Source organism: Podarcis filfolensis, assembly GCF_964270895.1.
Source record: "Podarcis filfolensis genome assembly, chromosome: 7".
Taxonomy (NCBI): domain Eukaryota; kingdom Metazoa; phylum Chordata; class Lepidosauria; order Squamata; family Lacertidae; genus Podarcis; species Podarcis filfolensis.
Window position 1 is genome coordinate 57,554,267 of NC_139603.1, and position 20,504 is coordinate 57,574,770.

General features: G+C 41.6%; 1 protein-coding gene across 2 annotated transcripts in view; it reads right to left on the reverse strand.

Moving 5' to 3' along the window:
• The window catches only part of ARFGEF1 (ARF guanine nucleotide exchange factor 1), a 66,009-nt gene extending 46,143 nt beyond the window's left edge, over window positions 1-19,866 (reverse strand). For both annotated transcript variants that reach the window (XM_083623164.1, XM_083623163.1), the window contains exon 1: window positions 18,994-19,866. In XM_083623164.1, the coding sequence (XP_083479290.1) occupies window positions 18,994-19,117 (124 nt within the window). In that variant the 5' untranslated portion in view covers window positions 19,118-19,866. The remainder of the gene's footprint in view (window positions 1-18,993) is intronic.
• Window positions 19,867-20,504: the final 638 nt, after the last annotated feature.

Consider the following 20,504-nt stretch of genomic DNA (forward strand, 5'->3'; position numbering starts at 1 on the left):
TCATGTTCATTCATTTCAATGGGTTTACTCTGACTAAAACGTAGTTGAATACCACTCATAGCCTTTGTGTTGGATGGTATCAAATAATTTGACAGGAAATTAAATCCAGCATACTTAAGAAATTTTAAGCATTATCCACATTGAATACACTGACCAAGGTAAAATAATCAACTAACGTCAGGAAAAATGTTTATCTGTTTATGTAAAAACAGAGGCACACAAGCTAGGCCAGACTTCATACCAGATGACAACCAGCTATGCTTTTTCTGTTTGAAGAAGTATTCAAGATCTCCCATTTGCAACTAGTAATCAACTAGCAACAAGTCTTCAGATGGATTTAGGTCACACTTCAAAGTAGCACTCCATTCCTTTTGTAAGAATGCAGCTCCCCCCACCATTGTTCAAGAACCAAAAGTACAGTCCTTTGAGATCAGACTGACTATTTCTTCAGCTAGTCAAAATATTTCATTTGCCAAAATTTTCTTAACTATAACAGTCCAACATCACAGTCAAATGTGTTTATCTTTACCATGCTTTTTGCATTGTGAAATTATTTGTGAACTAGTGGCTCTTCAGTGTCTTTTAGAAAGGGATTGCTCAACTCTTCAAATGGAGCCAACACTGTCTTCACATCAATGTGGAAATGGCTGCATGAGTACACTCCAAAATACCTGATTTTAATCCAAACTTATTCAGAATTCTAGAGATCCCAGCCCCAGTCTTAACAGTGGCATTCATCTGCATGTGAGGAAGACTGAACAGAATCAATGAGAATGAATGGCAGTGTGTTTGAAAAAACAAAGAAGTCCTTGCAGAACTACTGCAGACTTCTGGATTCTCTGTGCTCAGACACATCATGGCATAAACTTGGCAGTGACACATCAACCAGAAAGCATAACCATGTGATAATCAACCATGTGATAATTCCAGCATTGCAGGGGGTTGGGCTAGACGACCCTTGTAGTCCCATCCAACTCTATATGTTCCAACTCTATGGTTGGAAAATACCTTGAAATTTTGACAGGAACACATAATATTACCGCATAATACTAGACAAATTCAAAGATGACAAGGTCATCAATGCCTACTAGTCATGATGACTGTGTTTTATCTGAGGCAATATGTCTCTGAATACTAGTTGCTTGGCATCACAAATGGAGACAGCACTGTTGCACTCAGATCCTGCTTGTGGGCTTCCAATAGGCATCTAGTTGCCCACTGGCAAGACCAGGATGCTGGACTAAATGGACCTTTGGCTTCACAGTGGAACCTCGGGTTATGTTCCTCCTTACAAATGCTTCAGGTAACAAGCTCCACTAACCAAGAAGTAGGTGCTCCTGGTTGCAAACTTTGCCCCGAGATGCGAGCGGAAGTCGCGCTCCGGTAGCGCGGCAGCAGCGGGAGGCCCCATTAGTGAAAGCATGCCTCAGGTTAAGAACAGTTTCATGTTAAGAACGGACCTCCGGAACAAATTAAGTTTGTAACTGGAAGTACCACTGTATCCAGCAAGGCTTTTCGTATGCTCTTATGTTCCTCATCACGAATAAACAAACTTTGACTAAGCTTGCTAGTCAACCCAAATTTTGTTGCCAGTATCTCCCTCCAAGGAGTAGGATCTTGGCCCTGATGTACATCTCTGAAACACAGCATGAGGTTAGAAGAAAGTATCTTGCTCCTCACTCCAGTTTTAAACTCAGAGCTGAGAAATGGAGGCACAAAACAATCCTTCAAACAACACAGCACAGGATGGGGGCAGAGGTTTGCTCTGCCTTGGCATCTGGTAAGTGCTCCAAAGTGCATGTCAAGCACAAAGGCAAACCCATACTTCAGCGAAGAAAGAGTGGGGAAATGCATACAATACTAGTTTGAAGACACTCGGCTTAGGTCATTAAATCCAACTCTTCATTTAGCTTTAGTTTGTTCTATATTCCAGATTTTTTGGGGGGGGGGAGGTGTCAGATCGTACAGATTACTTCAGTATACCCACTTGCTGGCAACTACATACAACTAAATTGCTTATTCCTGTTTAATTTCAGAAAAACAGAAGCATTTAATTGCAAAAATAATCTGTTGCTGAAAATTCAATGTGAAGTAGAATAAAAAAGATGCAGGCTAAACTCACTTTGACTAACTCCAGTAATCTGACATAGCATTATGCACTTCACCTTCAGTATTAGAAACTGAGATATGAAAGCTAGGAGCTAAATGGCACTTTAAACCTAGGTTATGGGCACAACAACAGAATGTCTAGGTGCGCTTTCCTTCCACTCTGCAGTTTTAATCTGAAATCCTAGGTGCAGCACTGCACCCAGAGCTCAGAAACTGCTTGCACTAATGAAATTCCCTGTTGCAAAATGCATGTAGAACAATGGGAGTTTCGAACACTTTTCACCTTTTCATGTGAAGCCTTTTAAAAACGACATTGGTTCACTTAAGGTTCTGGAAATCCTCTTATGCCTCATGTCACTTCCTGTGGCTTTATAATGATAACTTTCTATTTTAAAGTACTCTTCCTACTGTAGTTTAAGAATATATCTAGATATAAAACAGAATGCCCAGAATGATTCAGAGTTTTGACGGAAACCTATGAGCTCATATGCGTTAGGAACTTGGTGTTTAACAATAATATCTGTTATAATAGATCAGATTAAAGGTAATGCTAAGGTAAAGGACCCCTGAACGGTTAAGTCCAAAGGTGACTATGAGGCTCATCTCGCTTTTCAGGCCAAGGGAGCTGGTGTTTGTTCACAGACAGCTTTCTGGGTCATGAGGCCAGAATGACTAAACCACTTCTAGCGCAACGGAACACCATGATGGAAACCAGAGTGCATGGAAACGCCGTTTACCTTTCCACTACAGCGGTACCTATTTATCTATTTGCACTGGTCGGCTTTCAAAATGCTAGGTTGGCAGAAGCTGGAACAGAGCAACGGGAGCTCACCCCATTGCGGGATTCAAACCACCAACCTTCCGATCAGCAAGCCCAAGAGACTCAGTAGTTTGGACCACAGCGCCACCCACTCACCACAATAGATCAGATTACACCTGTCCTAAAGTAAAGGACCTACACTGGCTGTCTTGTTGCTACTGAGCTCAATTTAAGGTGTTGACTTGATCTATAAAGTCCTACATGGTCTAGAAACCAAGTATCTTCAGGACCACAACCACAATTTCCAGCCAGTCTGTGCCTTAAATTCTTCAGGAGAGACTACTTCATAATTCTGCTGATATCCAGAGTTAGAGGCACAGAGCCATGTTTCTTATGGCACCACAAATGTGGAATTCCTTTCTCACAGAACTTCAATTGCACTCAACATAATTTCCTTTTAGATGTTAGCTCCAGATGTGTTTGTTTTCTCAGGTACATGAAGCAGGTTGAGAACTGGAATGCCACTGCATTTTCTAATTTTGATTCTTTTCTACTTCACTTTTGGAATATATTTGTTTTATATTGTTGGTTATATGGGGTCTTGTATAGATTTGTATATGTAATATATTGTTATGTACCATCCTGGGAAACTTTGCACTGACAGACAGAATTTAAATTAAATCAAATTAAATTATTATTATTATTATTACAAGAAGAAGAAGACATGTGGTTCATTTGGTGTAATTTTTATTTAGGCTTGATAGACTTGTTTGCAACTAATAAAAGCTTTTAAACTCCTATTCAGAATTATTTAACAAAGCATTTCTTCCTTTGTGCAACATCAACCAATTCATGCAGAGTACTGCCCAATTATATATTGGCGGCTGAATTTTAGGGAGCTGGAAGTGATATTTACGGTCCTAACAGGAAATTCATGAAATTCATATCAGTGGCATTGATACTCTTGCACTGCAGGAGACTGGAATAGATGACCCTCAGGGTCTCTTCCAATTCTACAATGCCATCTTCACACATTGATTATCAGACCTTCAGACAACATTTGTGGAACCAAAAGAGACTACAGAAGCAGCAAGAAGGCCAAAGTTAAGCAGCCTTCCAGCAAAACACACAGAATATTGAATTAACAGGCAAAAAGCTAATTTACATAAAATTACAGCACACAGAGCATTTTACCCTCTGTGTGCCATATATTCAAGCCTATGCAAGGAGCTTTCTGAGCCTGATTCACTTAACCAGACAAACTCTTTCCCCATCATGTTTTATGCATTCTCAAAGAGGTGGTCTAGCTTTCAAATAGCTTGAATTTATGGATTGCATTCAGTGGCTATGGTACAACAACTGCTTGTGCTGCAGACAGGTAAGCACCAAAGATACAACAGGCATGTCATGACTTGTCATGAACATTCTTTGTAGTTCAATACTGCATTCTCATGGGTTCTCAAGGTTTCAAGGATGGAGCTCAACACTGGGATCTTAAGTGTAAGAGTATGAGGATTATCCCAAATAAGTGTTTTCCACAGCATATGTGTTCTATATATGGGAAGGGAGAAACCATGCAGGAAAACACAATTTTTCCATAATTATTCTCTAGGAAGTAATATTACAGTGCGAGAAGGAGTATTACAGTGTGATAAAGAACAGGTTTTACAGCAAGGGCCGTAGGATAAAAATGGTCAAACCTGCTGTGCAGGAAAGACAACTAGAGAAATAACCTGATGTAAACAGACACTGAGCTAACCACAAAGAACAATGTCATTTGTTGTGCAAAGAATAGGGCCAGAAAGTTAGACTAAAGTGCATTTCTTTATTGTTATTTTAGAATTGGGACCAAGCAAACATTTCCCCAAAGTTAAGAGCACTGACCTGGACACAAAGCACCATGCAGGACATAAGGATTTTTCAGCCCCTTGCACTCCATGAAAAACCATTTCTGTGGGTTAGGAGAACGGTGACTAAAAGGCATAGTAGACTGTGGGGTTAGGGAATCAGTGGAAACTCTTCCCCTCATACATGGAGCACTTTGGATCTAAGCCTGTGGCATTTACTTTGCAATTCAGAAAACTGTCAAAGAAGAGAAATGTCATGTCTAACCTTTATCTGCAATACACAGCATCTCTTCAATCCCTAATGTTAGTATCAAAGGCAACCTTGCAAGGTTTCCAGGAGTGGTCATCCTTCTCCTGCCCTACTCCACTAATTACTTTTTCTTCTGCCACCCATAATACAGAGCTTTTCTCTACCTCCTGACCCCAAGAAGAGAAAGGAACCCCTACAGTATTATGTTTCCCAAGCTGAGCCCTGGACTATGGCGGCTTCCAGTAGCCACAGATTGTTGAGTATCAGTTAGAAAAGCAGACTTGAAAATGAGATGGTGGTTGAATGAAAGGAGGTTGTGGCTGGTTGGCTAGAACCCTGAACAAGAGTACTCCAGTTAGGAAAGAATATCCTGAAACATTTTGTTGAAGTACCCCCTAGTCTTTACTGATGGTAGCAAAGAGTATTCTGTAGATTCGTGAAAACTTCCAGAAAACTCACTGTTTTCGCTTCTATCTAGTCACAGTAACTTATTATTCTATCTGCATTTCTTTTCCCATCCAGGCAGCTCCTACTACAACACCTATGCAGCAGCACAAGTCAACCTTAGGTCCACTTCTCACTGAGGTAGTAAATCTGTTTGAACTGAACCACTGCACATTGTAGTGCAGCCTAAATACAGAAAACTAGCACCTCAATGAGACTAGGCTTTGCATGCTAAATTTCATTTCTGAAGGACAAGCATGAGGAAAAGTAAAGGATAAAAAGAGCCAAAAGAAAGCTAGTATGTGAAAATACACACACTGTACACCAGGGGTCAGCAAACTTTTTCAGCGGGGGGGGGGGGGGCTGGTCCAATGTCCTTCAGACCTTGTGGGGGGCCGGACTATATTTTGAAGAAAAAAAATGAATGAATTCCTATGCCCCACAAATAACCCAGAGATGCATTTTAAATAAAAAGTCACATTCTATTCATGTAAAAACATGCTGATTCCCGGACTGTCCGCAGGCCGGATTTAGAAGGCGATTGGGCTGCATCCGGCCCCCGGGCCTTAGTTTGCCTATCCATGCACCATGGGGCCATGCTTCGTGTACCTATCTTCTCCCAAATCCAACACTTTGCTAATTCAGAAGGAAAAAGGAAACTACCTTTCTCCCCTTACTTACAGAATAGCTTGGAACTTTCAACTCCAACCTGCTCTGTGGACCATAGCAGTTCTGTGATGTGACATGGGAGATATATCCCATAGAGGACTCTCTTGATCAAAGCAGCTGCTACTGCCAACATTTGGCAAGATGGGTCTTGGAAGCAAGCCCTCCCAGCCCACCAACTAACTGAATACCTTATTCAGTTGCAGAAACATTCCTGTAAATGTGTCAAAAGAAGAAATTCACCCAACAATGCTTTGATCCCAGCAAATTCATTGTGAGAATTCCAAATTGAGGAAGTCAGGTTAAATGTCTATCAGCAAATCTTTGATCCAATGCCTCTATGACTATCCCGCCCGCCCCATGCAATCCACAGTGATCATAAAACAGAATTGTTGAAAAGGATTTTCTCTCTGTGTATATGCAATTCTGAAATGATATGTCAGAACTCTTGTGGAAATGTTAATGAAAAGCCAGCAGCAGGCATTGGAGAAAATAATGGCAAAAGGCAGGTCCCTTGTGGGAAGCTCTCATGGGAACTAGTAAGAGTACAAAACATGGCACTGTGCTTATTCCCAATGGAGCCCAATAAACAGTACAAGGAATCAATAGGCCTAAAAAGATTAGTGCAAAACTCAGGTGCTTCCTCAGCTACCGGTACTCAGAATACACAAAATAACCTTCCAGGGTAAGATATTATTCAAGGTTTCAACTACATCTTCCTAAGATTTCAGCTCCACCACCCACCCCACAACTAAAACCAGCCTGGATAGGCTGATGGAGCAGAAGGGTAGGTAGGAAGGAGGTGCCTAGTGCTTCCTCTTCTTGGCATTGATTTTTCTGTTCATTATCACCATCTTTAAGCTGCCCTGCTATTTGTGGGGCACTGGATATGTGACATTTTTCTGAGCAGATAAGGAGGAAGCAGATACGATTTGGATAGATTTGAAGCCTGGATCTCACAGACCTGGGGCTTGATATTCATGGACAAACCACCTTACTATGTGAACATTGTACAGGAAGTAAGAGTTTGGCTTGGTTTTATTCAATATGCACAGTATGAACACAGCTTTCACCTACCAAGAGCACAAGCAACAAGTATGGGATGACACTTTCAATACATTACTTTATTGATGCTTGTGAAAACCTAGAGCTAGAATGAAGCTATTTCTTACTTAGAGACAAATCCAATAAGGATGGATGGGGGGGGGATTTTACTTCTTGTAGTTATTATGTAATTCTGTTTAAGTTTGATAAATCAAAAAAATACACTTTTTAAAAAGATAGTTTTCCCCCACAACAAAACGTGGCAGAGGAATTCTCAGTTCAATATTGTCAGAATATTAAGGATAGATAATTCAACCATGCCTTCCACCAACACTACACATGCTTACTCAGAAGGAAGTTCTTAGTAGACATCCAATGGATCCATCAGTATCCCTGCCCATATATATGTCAGTTTGCATTTCTTAGTAATGCCATTCAAGTATTTATAAACTTTTAATGTTGATCTCCCCCTCTCCTCTAACATGAATAGAGATTTAATCAATAATGGTACAGAAAAAAGTAGCATGGAAGTTTGCACTGAAGTCCTGAAATCAGAGTCTTCACACAAGAGCAAAAGGCTAATGTGTAGCTTTTAGTCCCAACTTCTAAATGAAGATTTACCAATAGGTAAAGGGAGCCTTGAAGATTGTTTGTGGGAAGTGGTGTAGGAGCCAATGCAAAATGAGGTGGTTTCAGGTTAAGCAGCCAGACCAACTGCTGGGTCCCAAAGTCCAAATTCGATTAGTCAGAACTGGCACTCAGAATTGTGCAGACCAGCCAGCCATAATAAACCTGCAAGCCATAGAAGCATGTTTCTACATGACAATATTCTTTTAAGTAATTTTGCATTGTTATAAACAATATTTAACTGCCTTGATTGCTGTGCTCGAAAGGCAATATATTTTTAAATAAATCAAAATCTCAAGAATCAATAAATCATCTAGACTATGAAGTTTCAAGTCCCATAGGTAAAAACTTTTAAAACGTTACTAGGCTTGATTGAACTAAGGATTTTTGTTTAAACAGAGAAATTTACATAAACACATAACTCTGCCTCATATTAAAATCAACTGAACTTCAGCATGAGGTTTTTTGTGACCATTGTTTCAAAGCTTCAGCTCTCATTTTGCGAAAGGGATGAGGTATCTCATAACCACCATATGGAAAAAGAGCAATTCCTTCTACATTAGTGAGATACTAGAAAGTAAAAGGAACCTGTTACAGTAACACAGAGAAGATAGCTGTCAATATAGCTGAATGTCCAATTTCAAAATAAATGAAAATCTACAAATATCAAAATCAACCTATACAACATAATTCTATACAATTTAACTCAAGTAAATGAATTCAATGGGACTTACTCTTAGGTAATTGTGCAAAGAACCACAGCTTTAGTAACTAGTTTTCTCTGAGGCCAAGTGAAATCATGAATGTTATATTCATAAACATTTACGAGTTCAGCCATCTTCCTAATGGAAACTTATCTTTCATTACATCAGCTATCACAAAAACTCATTTCTATTCCATCTTTGAACACTGAGCACTGCAGCAAATAGCGTTCTATCTCTGCAATGGATTCAAATTATGAGCCAAAACACACTGAGTACCAGTATTAGAAACTGAGATATGAAAGCTAAGAGCTAAATGGCACCTTAAAGCTTGGTTATGGGCACAACAACAAAATGTCTAGGCACACTTTTTTAATAACAAGAATACAAAGTTGAAAATGAATGAACTGCAGCTAAAATACTATGTCCATTTTTCAGAGAGTCTAATCCTTCTCGTGCCCACCTCCCTAATATTCTTAACAGGGTCTCTACTCCAGTCTTCAGAGAGTAGCTGGAAGTGGGGAGGCAGGAAAAGGTTCTCATTTCCTTCCACTTTGCAGTTTTAGTCTGAAATCTTAGGTGCAGTACTGCACCCAGAGCTCAGAAACTACTGGTGCTAATGAAATTCCCTGTTGCAAAATGCACCTAGAACAATGGGAATTTTGAACACTGTCGAGTACATTATGTAAATTACAAATTTTGAAGAGATTTTTGAATGTGTGTCACAAATTTCAAATATTGGTGCTCAGCTGCGAAGAAAAGCTTCTTCTGCCCCTTGGTACTTATTATTTTGCTTTGTTATTATTAATGAAAAAAACTAGATAGAAAAGCTCATCTAGTTCAGCCTCCTGTTCTCCCAGTGGCCATCCAGATACCTATGGGAAGCCTGCAAACAGAACCCAAGCACTACATCACTCTCCCCTCTTGCACTCACCAGCAAATGATATTCAGAAGCACATCGGCTCTGATACCAGAAATAGAAAAAAGCCTTCATGACTAGTAGCCACTGATACCATTAATTTGTATAAACCCCTTTTAAAATCATCCAACTTGGTGCTGATTCTTGGTGCCATATTGAGATGGTGAATTCCATAGTTAACTATGGGCTGCGTGATGTAGTTCTTCCTTTTGTTTGTCCTGAATCCTCTAGTGCCACTGGATGGCCTTGGTTTTCTCTCTATCCAACTTTCTCTACGCACTGCATTATGTCCCCCTTTGCTTGCCTTTTTCTAACTGAATTAATAAGCCACAAATGTTGTAACTTTTCCCGAAAGGGGAGACCACTTGGGATTTGTTATCCAGTACATAAGAGACCAGGATAGGTGACAAGCTGAAGCTGCCAAGCAGGAGTCTTCAAATTCAGCTGACAGTTCCCCTCCTCCTGAGTAGAAACCTATTTTGTGATTGAAACAACCACCTCCATGCATTCTAAGCAGGACTTTGTATGGGAGTAAGGTACATTTTGGTATTGTTAAGGGAATGAAGTACTAAATTTGCTTTATTTAGATGGGCACTATGCTTGCATGACAATTGGGGGGGGATGCCACTATAAAGCAGGCAGCAAAAGTCAAAATTATTATTTTTATGTTCACCATATTGGTGGACTCCAGGCTATCCCCTTCATTCCAAGAATTGGTGTTCACCCAAAATATATGCCTGGCTTTAAAGTGGAACAATGACAAGAGAGACTAATGAATGCAATTGACCCTGGAACACTACAGACTTTCAATCAGCTGACATTTTGAAATCAAGAGGAAGTCTGCTACTGCTCAACTTGATTTAATGATGTTGATAAAACAAAACCTGTGTGAAACTCTATGTACAGGGAACCAGATTAATAAAGGAGAAGTCTTCCCAAGTTTTACCACCTAGGTAGTATCTCATGGCCCTATTTGCCAGAACAGATCAAACTCCTTGAAAGCTCACAGCTTCAAATTACAATACAGCAAGAGCATCTTTGAAGTAGGTTGATAGAAATTATTAGCCCATAATTTTTTACTAGTGTGACTGCAAAAGGCAGCCTTGCAAAATAAGTGTCTCTGAGGCTTCTTTATATATCCTGCTTCAGATATCCATCCAGCGCCTATGTAGTGCTGTGTTTGCATTGTAGAAGTCATCAATTTCAGTGTACTCTTTCTCCTGTCATTCTCACATCCATTTTAAGATCCAAAGTGCAGGATGGTATACAGCTGTCATAGCATTGGGCTGCACTTCTCAGGCTGAATATTAGCAACAATGCTACTGAAGTGGCCAACCTCTGCTCATCCTCTTTTTGCTTCATTGCCAGGGATGGGGAAGGGAGTAAGGGAGTGAAAAGAGGAGGCAGTATGTGTGACCATGTAGAGATCTCTGGGTGCCAGGCCGGCGACAGACATCTCCATCTGGTTGCCCCCTCCAGCTTCCTTAAGCCGGTAAGCTTATTCACTGCATTTATATCCCACCCTTTTCTTCAAGGAGTGCATGTTCATCCCCTCATTCTCAGTTAATCCCTACAAGGACCCTGTGAGGTAGTTTAAGAGGCTGTGACTGGCCCAAGGTTCCCCAGTGAGCTTCATGGCTGAGTGGGGATTTGAACCCTAATATCCCAAGTCCTAGCACAACGCTCTAACCACTACACCACACTGGCTTCCTAGAGTACTTCTGCTCTGGGGCAGCTATACAAATTAGTAGGTAAAAAATAAGGGGAAAGTAAAATGTATTTTATATACAAAATAGTTTCGCTAACTGCTTTTGCAAATGCAATTTGTATTAGAACTTTGAATTTCTGCCAAGGTCTTTGGCTATAAGCAGTTAAAGTTTGACCTCGCCCATCCGGAGTAACAGATCAATATAGAATCATAGAACTGTAGAGTGGGAAGGGACCCTTAGGGCCATCTAGTCCAACCTCCTGCAATGCAGGATTCTCAAGCATCTATGACAAATGTCATTCAACCTCTGCTTAAAAACCACCAAGGAAGGAGAGTCCACCACCTTCCAAGGGAATCTGTTCCACTGTCGAGCAGCTCTTACCATCAGAAAGTTTTTACTGAAGTTTAGTTGGAATCTCCTTTCTTGTAACTTGAAACCATTGGTTTGAGTCCTACCCTCCAGAGCAGGAGAAAACATGCTTGCCCCATCTTTCATGTGACAGCCCTTTAGATATTTAAGATAGCTATCATATCTCTTCTCAGTCTCCTCTTATCCAGGCTAAACATACCCAACTCCCTCAACCATTACTCATAAGGCTTGGTTTCCAGACCACTGATCATATTGGTTGCTCGTGGAGTCATGTCATGCTCCTTCTAAAGCAGTTTGTCCACCTTTGGTCCCCACCCTGCCCTCAGCGCTCATCTGTGGCTCCTAGAAGCTGTCAGCATGTGGCAGTGGCCATACTCTGGGAACGGCTTCAACTGACCAGCTAAACCTGGTGAGGGTAGCCAATAGGTCTCAAACCCTCAATGAGTTAGGGACTTCCCCTGCATGTGAAGAGAGGCTCCAGCAGGTAAGACCAATCTTACCTGCTTGAGCAGGTAAGACCAATATTGAGTCCAACGGTCAAGAAGGAAGCTTTTGCACAGGTTGTAGAGGGAGGTGAGGGGCAAACGGGGCATGTCAACCTGAGAAGGTAGCCCATCGAGGAGTAGGAAAACTCTGATCCTAAATCTCCACTGCCTTGCGTAATATCTTTGGGATAAGAAAAGGCTAATGAGTAAACGCTACATAAATATGGAGTGGAGTCCCTAAAACTGTCTTGTATGCCTCCTGGCAACTCCTGCAGGCAAGCTGGGCCACACATATTGCTCTGCTTTCCTCTGAACCACATCACTGAGGCCAAGAGGGGGGTTTTGGCGTCTGAGAAGTCCAGGACCCTCATACTTATTGCCCAGGCTTGTGCCTCTGGGAGGTCACTTCAATTTTGCTAACACAGCAGTTTGATTTCACCCTTGGAGGCCCACTCTGTTGTCTCTTGAGATAGAATCATAGAATCATAGAATCATAGAGTTGAAAGAGACCACAAGGGCCATCGAGTCCAACCCCCTGCCAAGCAGGAAACACCATCAGAGCACTCCTGACATATGGTTGTCAAGCCTCTGCTTAAAGACCTCCAAAGAAGGAGACTCCACCACACTCCTTGGAGCAAATTCCACTGTCGAACAGCTCTTACTGTCAGGAAGTTCTTCCTAATGTTTAGGTGGAATCTTCTTTCTTGTAGTTTGGATCCATTGCTCCGTGTCCGCTTCTCTGGAGCAGCAGAAAACAACCTTTCTCCCTCCTCTATGTGACATCCTTTTATATATTTGAACATGGCTATCATATCACCCCTTAACCTCCTCTTCTCCAGGCTAAACATGCCCAGCTCCCTTAGCCGTTCCTCATAAGGCATCGTTTCCAGGCCTTTGACCATTTTGGTTGCCCTCCTCTGGACACGTTCCAGTTTGTCGGTGTCCTTCTTGAACTGTGGTGCCCAGAACTGGACACAGTACTCCAGGTGAGGTCTGACCAGAGCAGAATACAGTGGCACTGTTACTTCCCTTGATCTAGATGCTATACTCCTAATGATGCAGCCCAGAATTGCATTGGCTTTTTTAGCTGCCGCGTCACACTGTTGGCTCATGTCAAGTTTGTGGTCAACCAAGACTCCTAGATCCTTTTCACATGTACTCAAGCCAGGTGTCACCCATCTTGTATTTGTGCCTCTCATTTTTTTTGCCCAAGTGCAATACTTTACATTTCTCCCTGTTAAAATAGACAGATGCCAGCAATATGTACTGCAAAGCAAGTGCAACATCAAAATGTTTTCATATCTACTAGTATTCCTTCCTCAATTTCTATTCCATGGGCAAAAATCACTGAATAACATTATTTTCATAGACCAAGTATATAAACAGCCTAACCACACTTTGTAGTATTAGCACCACACCTCCAATATATTAGGGTTCTTCAGGAGTTCTTAGGTTTGATTTCAGAAGTTGTAAATAAGTATTAATATGAGTGATCACTCCTCCACCTTAGTGGATACACATGCAGTTTTCTGTAAAGTAAGGTAGGGTAAGGTAACAGAAAAAAGGGGGGGGGGATTGAGAAAGTAAAAAGATAAGAACAAAAATAGGGCAAAGTCAAAGGTTACTGTTGTAGCAGCAGGAAATATATGCTGTTAAAAACTGTGATATTAACTAAGAAAAGGAAGTGTGAAAGTCAAGATGACTCATCGTAACAAATGAAAATACTTTGCCTTCATAAGCTCCATTGAAATAAGAGGAATTTTACAACAGCAAGATCTACACTATTTATGCTTCAGCAGTCTAAGAACTCCTTCACTTTATATACACTACTAAAAAGCAAGCCCTCTTACATTACACAGAGAAATGCAAAGCATGGGACGGTATCTTTGAAATGAGATGAGAGAACTATTAATACAATCCAAGACTGTAGAGAGGAAGATACACATTGGGAGAAATGGGACTGGGGAAAGATATACAATTGAACCAACCAGGATTTAGGAATCAAGAGCAGGTCTTGTAATCTTCTACATCCTTTAATTCTCTCTACCCATTTTTCTCATTATACAACAGACATCATGACAAACCCAAGTTAAAATGCAACCAAGTATGCCACAAGCGCTTCAAGTATCATGATTAAATATAGGCTTTCAGAAAGTGTTTAGCGGCACACCAGGTTTCATTTTAATCCACATTAGCAACCATCACACATTAACACCAAACTCACAACATGTGGAAGCATTTCAAAGGATGCTGCAATAATGGAGCAAAAAAAAATATGAACAAGATGAGAACTGAGCTCTTTGTAAAGCCCACACACAAAACCAATTATCTTATTATTCTAAGCCAAATAAAAAAAGTTAATATTGGGCTATGAAATTACCAAAATTAGAGAGCTTCTCTCTTGGAAGGAAACAAGATGGTTAAATAAAGGCTAATATTTAAAGTATAATATAACAGGGAATGAAATATCTATATTAACATGCTTTGCTCATTTAATACAGCAAACTTGTGTAAGATGTTGGGTAGACAGCAATATTAATGGCTCTAGTGTCCCAAAACTGGTTTGTTTAAGTTGTGCTATTTGCACAGCTCTTTGGCATTCAATGAATGAGTTTCAAAAAAACAAAAGGAACAATGAGAGGGGAAATGGAGTAAATACAGGCCACATGTAATTAGAATAAGGCAGATCAAATCCAAGGTCTGAAAACTATTTCTCCAGCATAAGAAAAAACAAATCATAACTCTATTTGTGTCTATTCAAAAATAAGTCCAAATGAGTTCAATGAAACTTATTCTCAAATATTACATTTCTAAACAGACTTTAGATAGGGGATAAGCCCGTTGAGCAAAGTGGGACTTATTTCTGAATAGAAATGCATAGGACTGCATTGCATATTATCATAAAAGCAGAGGTTTGCTTAGTTGGAGATACAAATGCCTCTATCATGAGACAGGGAGAAAATGACAACTTTTCATAAGGTTCAATCTCCATATAAAAATAAACTGAAATTGATACTTAATAGAAACAGATTCAAAATCAAGACTATTTTTTTTCTACCCATGTAGTCTCTCTTCTGCACTATTTTTTATTTTTAAATATTGAGCACTATGTTTTTAAATATTAAGAACTATGTTTAATTAGCATTCTATACATACTGGACAAATATGTGTTAATAAACTATAATATACAAAAAAGATATCCAAGAGTTATCTTATATTTTTATAGGCCAGACACATGTGTATTTTAACTGTTATTACTATCCAGAGATGCTCTCAGATACTGTTTGCATGTGCACACATGCAGTAATATTGATGAATGGCTAGTAATAAATATTTGGCCCATAATCAGTTGATATTGTCCTTCCCATAAGTAATACGTATTTTGTTTGAGAATATTCTAAGATAGCCATAAAGTAAGCATTATTTACTCATAAGTTCCACTGAGTTCAGTAAGACCTACTTCTTGGTAAGTGTTATATTCTGGCATTAGTTAAAATTGCACACCAACCCTAGCCCTATTTTCTCATATGCAGTTCCCACAGGCACAAATAATGGCACTTATTTCTTAGTATATTTAGGATATCAATATTGTTACATATTGTTAAATTACATTGGGGGGAGTCAATACAAATGGGCTATTTCAAATGTAAGCATTTGAAATTTTTGTTTTTAAAACCAATAGATATATGGAGCACTATGGCTGGGAATACTTCCTGGAGAAGCACCTCTAAATGAATTATAGTTGTGCACAAATAATTGTGTTCTTGTACAAGTTGTAGTGAAGTGAGTGATGAGTTATGATCCTGGAACAGCCATGTTCTTTTCTAATTCCATTTCAGCTGAGTTATTTCAGAACAGTTGCTCCTGCTATTCCTAATCAGTCATTCTAACCCTGTGAATAAGGCATTCTACTTCATTGTTATTATTGCCTATAAGCAGCTTTTCAGGCAATATGCCTGCCAAAGCAGTTGGCCACCACGTGGCTGTTTATTGTTATTATTATGGGATATTATATTTATTTATACCCCATATTATTCCCTGACAGGGACTAAAGTTCGTTAAAAGCAGTCAGTTCCCAAAAGCCTGCCAGAGCTAGTCTCTAGAGAGGGAGTTCCAAAGTCTGGGAGCAGCCACTGAGAAGGCCTTCTTCTGCATCCCTATGAAATATGCTTGTGAAGGTGGCAGCAGTGAGGGAAGGACATCCTTCAAAGATTTCAGAACCCAGGAAGGTTCATATAAGAGGATACAGTCTTTCAGATAGCTTAGCCTTAGACCTAAGCCATTCAGTCATAAGCAGCACTTTGAATTGTGCCTGGAAACAGACCAGTAGCCAGTGAAGCTGTTCTAACAAAGAGTTGTATGCTCCCTATAACCAGCCCCAGTCAGCAATCTGGCTGCAGCTCTTTGAACCAGTTGAAGTTTATGAGCACCTTTCAAAGCCAGCCCCACGTTAAGCATGTTCCAGTAATTCAAACAGGACTGGCTTGGTTTTTGAGCATGTGTACATTTGTGGGCTCTAGTTGAAATCTACTACATAATAAATAATGAACATTCTGAATAAATAAAAACCATACTACACAGTTAAAATTCACAGCAAACAATAAACAGGAGCTAGTAAATAATAAAATGCACAAAGCCTAAGTCAAGCTCAGATGAATCAGGAGTTATGGTATTAGTTCTATGTCATCACAGTGCCTATAGTGAATAGGTAACAAACAAAACCAGTTTTAAATCAGTTCAGTTCAAGTCTGTCTTGGATGTTTTATGAAATATCAGATCACAAAAAGAACATCTTGCATAGATTTACAAATTATTCTCCATTTGTGATGTTTATGTTCTGTGTAAATTACCAAGTCACACTAACCTAGAATTTGAGTTAATCACTCCATTGCTGTTTATACTTCCAGCCATTATTCCAATTTTCCTAAGGCCTTGCTCATGTCGATCTGACAGGTCTTTGTTTAAACAGCAACAGATCCTGCATGAGATCTACCTATTTACTTATTTATTACCAGTATTTGTATGCTGACTTTCAGGGCCTCTCAAGGTAGCTTGCATTCAAAGTTAAAACTTGACATATAAATAATATCAAAGCTAGAGGGAGGAAAGATTTGCAACAGAGAGCTGCCCAATATGTCAGTCCGCATAATGTGTCTATGTACAAATGCTCTACAAGAATTGAGGCCTGAGAGGCAGAGAATGGTCAAACAATGATTATAACTACTATACAATAGAGCTCTGGCCTTGACTGGAGTGTCTTGCATACAAATAAATACTGTATTGTTGGCCTCCTGATTTTTTCACTATTAATGCAAATCAAGTTAAGTGGTAAAGGCAAATCTATAAGGTAAATTTAAGGGCCCTTTATTCACCTTCCCCCTCAGGCCTTGCATTAGAACTAAGTTTAATTTGTAGGAATCTACTGCAACTATACTGGTCTGTGATGTACAGAGGCAGTAATACAATTCAGTATAGAAAAGAGAACACAGAAACTGTTAAAAAAATCACAAAATTGGTTAATGGCAAACCCACAAGTGTGAAAATAATTGCCCTAATCCAGCTCTAGTTACACACAAAATGTGGGTGGTGGTGCATATATGATTGCACATCCCAATGAAACAAAGTAGTTGAGCTGGACATCCAAATTGATATGTAGATGTAGATGCAGCTCTGGTTTGGGAATAGGTTCTGACTCAGAGAAGAGATGCTTACATGCACAGATCTCTTACTCTGGATCAGGTTATAAAAGACAAGCAGTATACTAAGATGATTGCCATTTTCTTTAAATACACACATTTGTGAAGTGAATATTATACAAACAAAAGTTAATGTAAAAAACCCCACCACACTGTAATATATATCTCCACAATTTCAAAGACGAGGGAAAATGACTTGCCAATTGTTATAGATCTAACAAGTATTTTACTTCCCTGCTTTTAAACTCAGTCCATGGATGCATGGGTCAATTCAGTCCATAGATGCATTTATTTATTTTTGCCTTCCCTCATATAATAACTGTGTATCAGGTTTTCTATGTTTTTAGCAGCTCTCATTTTTATATGTAAGCTGCCTTGAGTCCTGACATGGGAAAAGGTAGAATATAAATAAATATATAAAAACAACAACAATCTCCTAATAAAGCGATTCAATTGTCTCTGAAAACTTCAGTGGAAGGTTTAAGCCCCAATCTAATAACCTGGACAAGTAGCTCACCTTGTCATTCCAATATTTCCTTTTATTCAGAATGAAATAACCACATGATACATGAAAGAAACTCCTCCACCCAGCGGCGTTATTTTTCCTGGGCTGATGTATTATAAAAGACTCCTTGTACCACTGCATCCCTCCCTGCTGTCATTTTCCCTCGCTACACAACAGCCTCTCAATTCAAAGAGCAGGCATCAATTTTAAATGTTGACAGGGTGTCACTGTCCCTGTTTTCCACCATCCGCCTCTCTTCGGCTTCCGTCCTCGCCTCCTCCTCCTCCTCCCGCCCGTCACCTGCTCCCTCCTCCTCCTCCCCGGCGGCCTTGTTCTTCCAGGTCAGCTCTCCACACACCTTCTCTGCCTATTCATGCAGGGTGTGTAGGTGCGCCAAGGAGGCAGCGAAAGAGAAAAGCCGTGTGTCAAGGCAACCGCCTGCATTTCCTTGTCAACAAAGCCAAAGCTTCCCAATAACGCACGCGCCTTCAGCTCCCCCCCACCCCCCAAAAAAAACACCGCACGGGGGACAACTTCCCTCCCCGAGACTAACGTAGCGCACAAACACACGGCCTTTCATCTTCTCCCACCGCCACGTCCAAACCTCACCACAAAGGCCCGCCTCATGCATCAGCACTAACCTCCTCTCCCCGAAACCTGCTCCCAACAGCCGCCTTTTGTCGCCCCGCTCGGCGCACCCAGCCAGCCAGCCACTCCTCTCCCTTCCCCGGCCAGCCTCGTCCCCACAATGACAGCTGCCCTAATCCAGCGCAAGGCCCCGGCCTGCCTTCCCTTCGCCTCTGCAGGTGCCTCGGGCTCCCTACCCTGCTCCTCCTCGCTCCCCGCAGCTCCCCAGATTTACCTAGGGCCACCTCGCAGGCTTTGCGCAGCTGGGAATGGTGCGCCTTCTTCACCTCCTTGTCGGCCAGGATCTTCTCCAAGGCCCGGGTCAGGAACATGTTTTTTGTCTTCTTCCCCTCATACATGGGGGCGCAGGGAGAGAGGGGAGAAGAGGGAGCTGGTTCGGTGCCTCAAGCCGCAGCTGCCCGGGCGGCACCCCTGGCGAAGGAGCCCCAAGCGCAGCTTCTTCCCACCTCCGGGCTGGGCTCGGGCAAGAGCGGCGACTGCGGACCTCGCTCGGGGTGGGGGGAAAGGAGAACTGGCCCTCCGGAGAACGCGCAGCCCTCAGACCCGGCTGGCCTCCGCCTCCATTAGCAGCAGCGGCGGCGGCGGCAGTAGGAGCAATAGCAGCGGCGGCGGCAGCAGCAACCTCCTCCTGCGCTCGCCATGTTGGAAGGAAACGACGTCAAGGCCGCCGCGGCCCGAGTGGCTGCAGAGGAGGAAGCGGCAGCGGCGGCGGCTGCTGCTGTTTCTCCAAGACCGGGAGGAGGCGCAGCCGCAGGGAGCGAGCAACACCAGCAGCAGCGCTGGCGAGGCTAAGCCGGGACAGGCGGCCGGCCCCGCGCTACAGGTGTGAGGAGGGGAGGGGCCTCGCCGCCGCCTGCCTGGGAGAGCAATGGGGGAAAGAGGCTGAGCGGCGCCGAGGCTGCAGACCAGAGCGCGCTCAGCCTCCCTCACAGAGTTCGTATGCGGCAGGGGCTTCTCTCTGCTTTGCCCCTGTCACTTCGGATTTCCCCTCAGACGCTTCCCGGTGGTGGCAGAGACTCCTTCCGGCTAGCCAAAGGAAGCTCGCCCGCTCCGCTTGTTACCTCGGATTGGAGCCCCGCCTTCTCCATGCCTCCCTTCGCGCAGATATGTCTCACTGCTCGCTCTGTGGTGATGGGGCAAATCGCAAGGGGTTTGTCGGCCGCTGTGCTTTTTTTTGTGGTCGTTTGAAGATTGCATAGAAATGACACTGACTGTGAACTCTTAACGTTTTGGAGGCAAAGCAAGAAGTGGAACCTTAAAGACTGTGATACCAACTTTTGTGGACTAGAGTTCTCTTTGTTAAATACAACATTATATACAAGAAGATTTATCAAATATTTTACACACACACACACACTTTATGTAACTAATGGTGGGTTGTATTCCATAAAGAATTATGCCACAATATGTTGGGTTTGAAGATGCCACAAAATACCTTATATATGTTTACTGTAACAGACTCGCACAGCCATGTTTATTACTGGAAACTAAAGCCCATTACTTCAAAGTAAGTATGGCTGGGATTGCAATCAGGGTGAATGAACAAATGGAAGTTTCTTCATGTTAAGCCACACCCAAGAAAAAAGCTGAGAGATAGCCAGTAATCAGTTTACATTGCCCTAGCAACTGACTGAACTTCCTTAGGAAAGCCTGTTTGCATGCTGTGAATCATGGCTTTACACCATGCATGGATAACCAGACCTATCATCTAACCCTACAATTTGT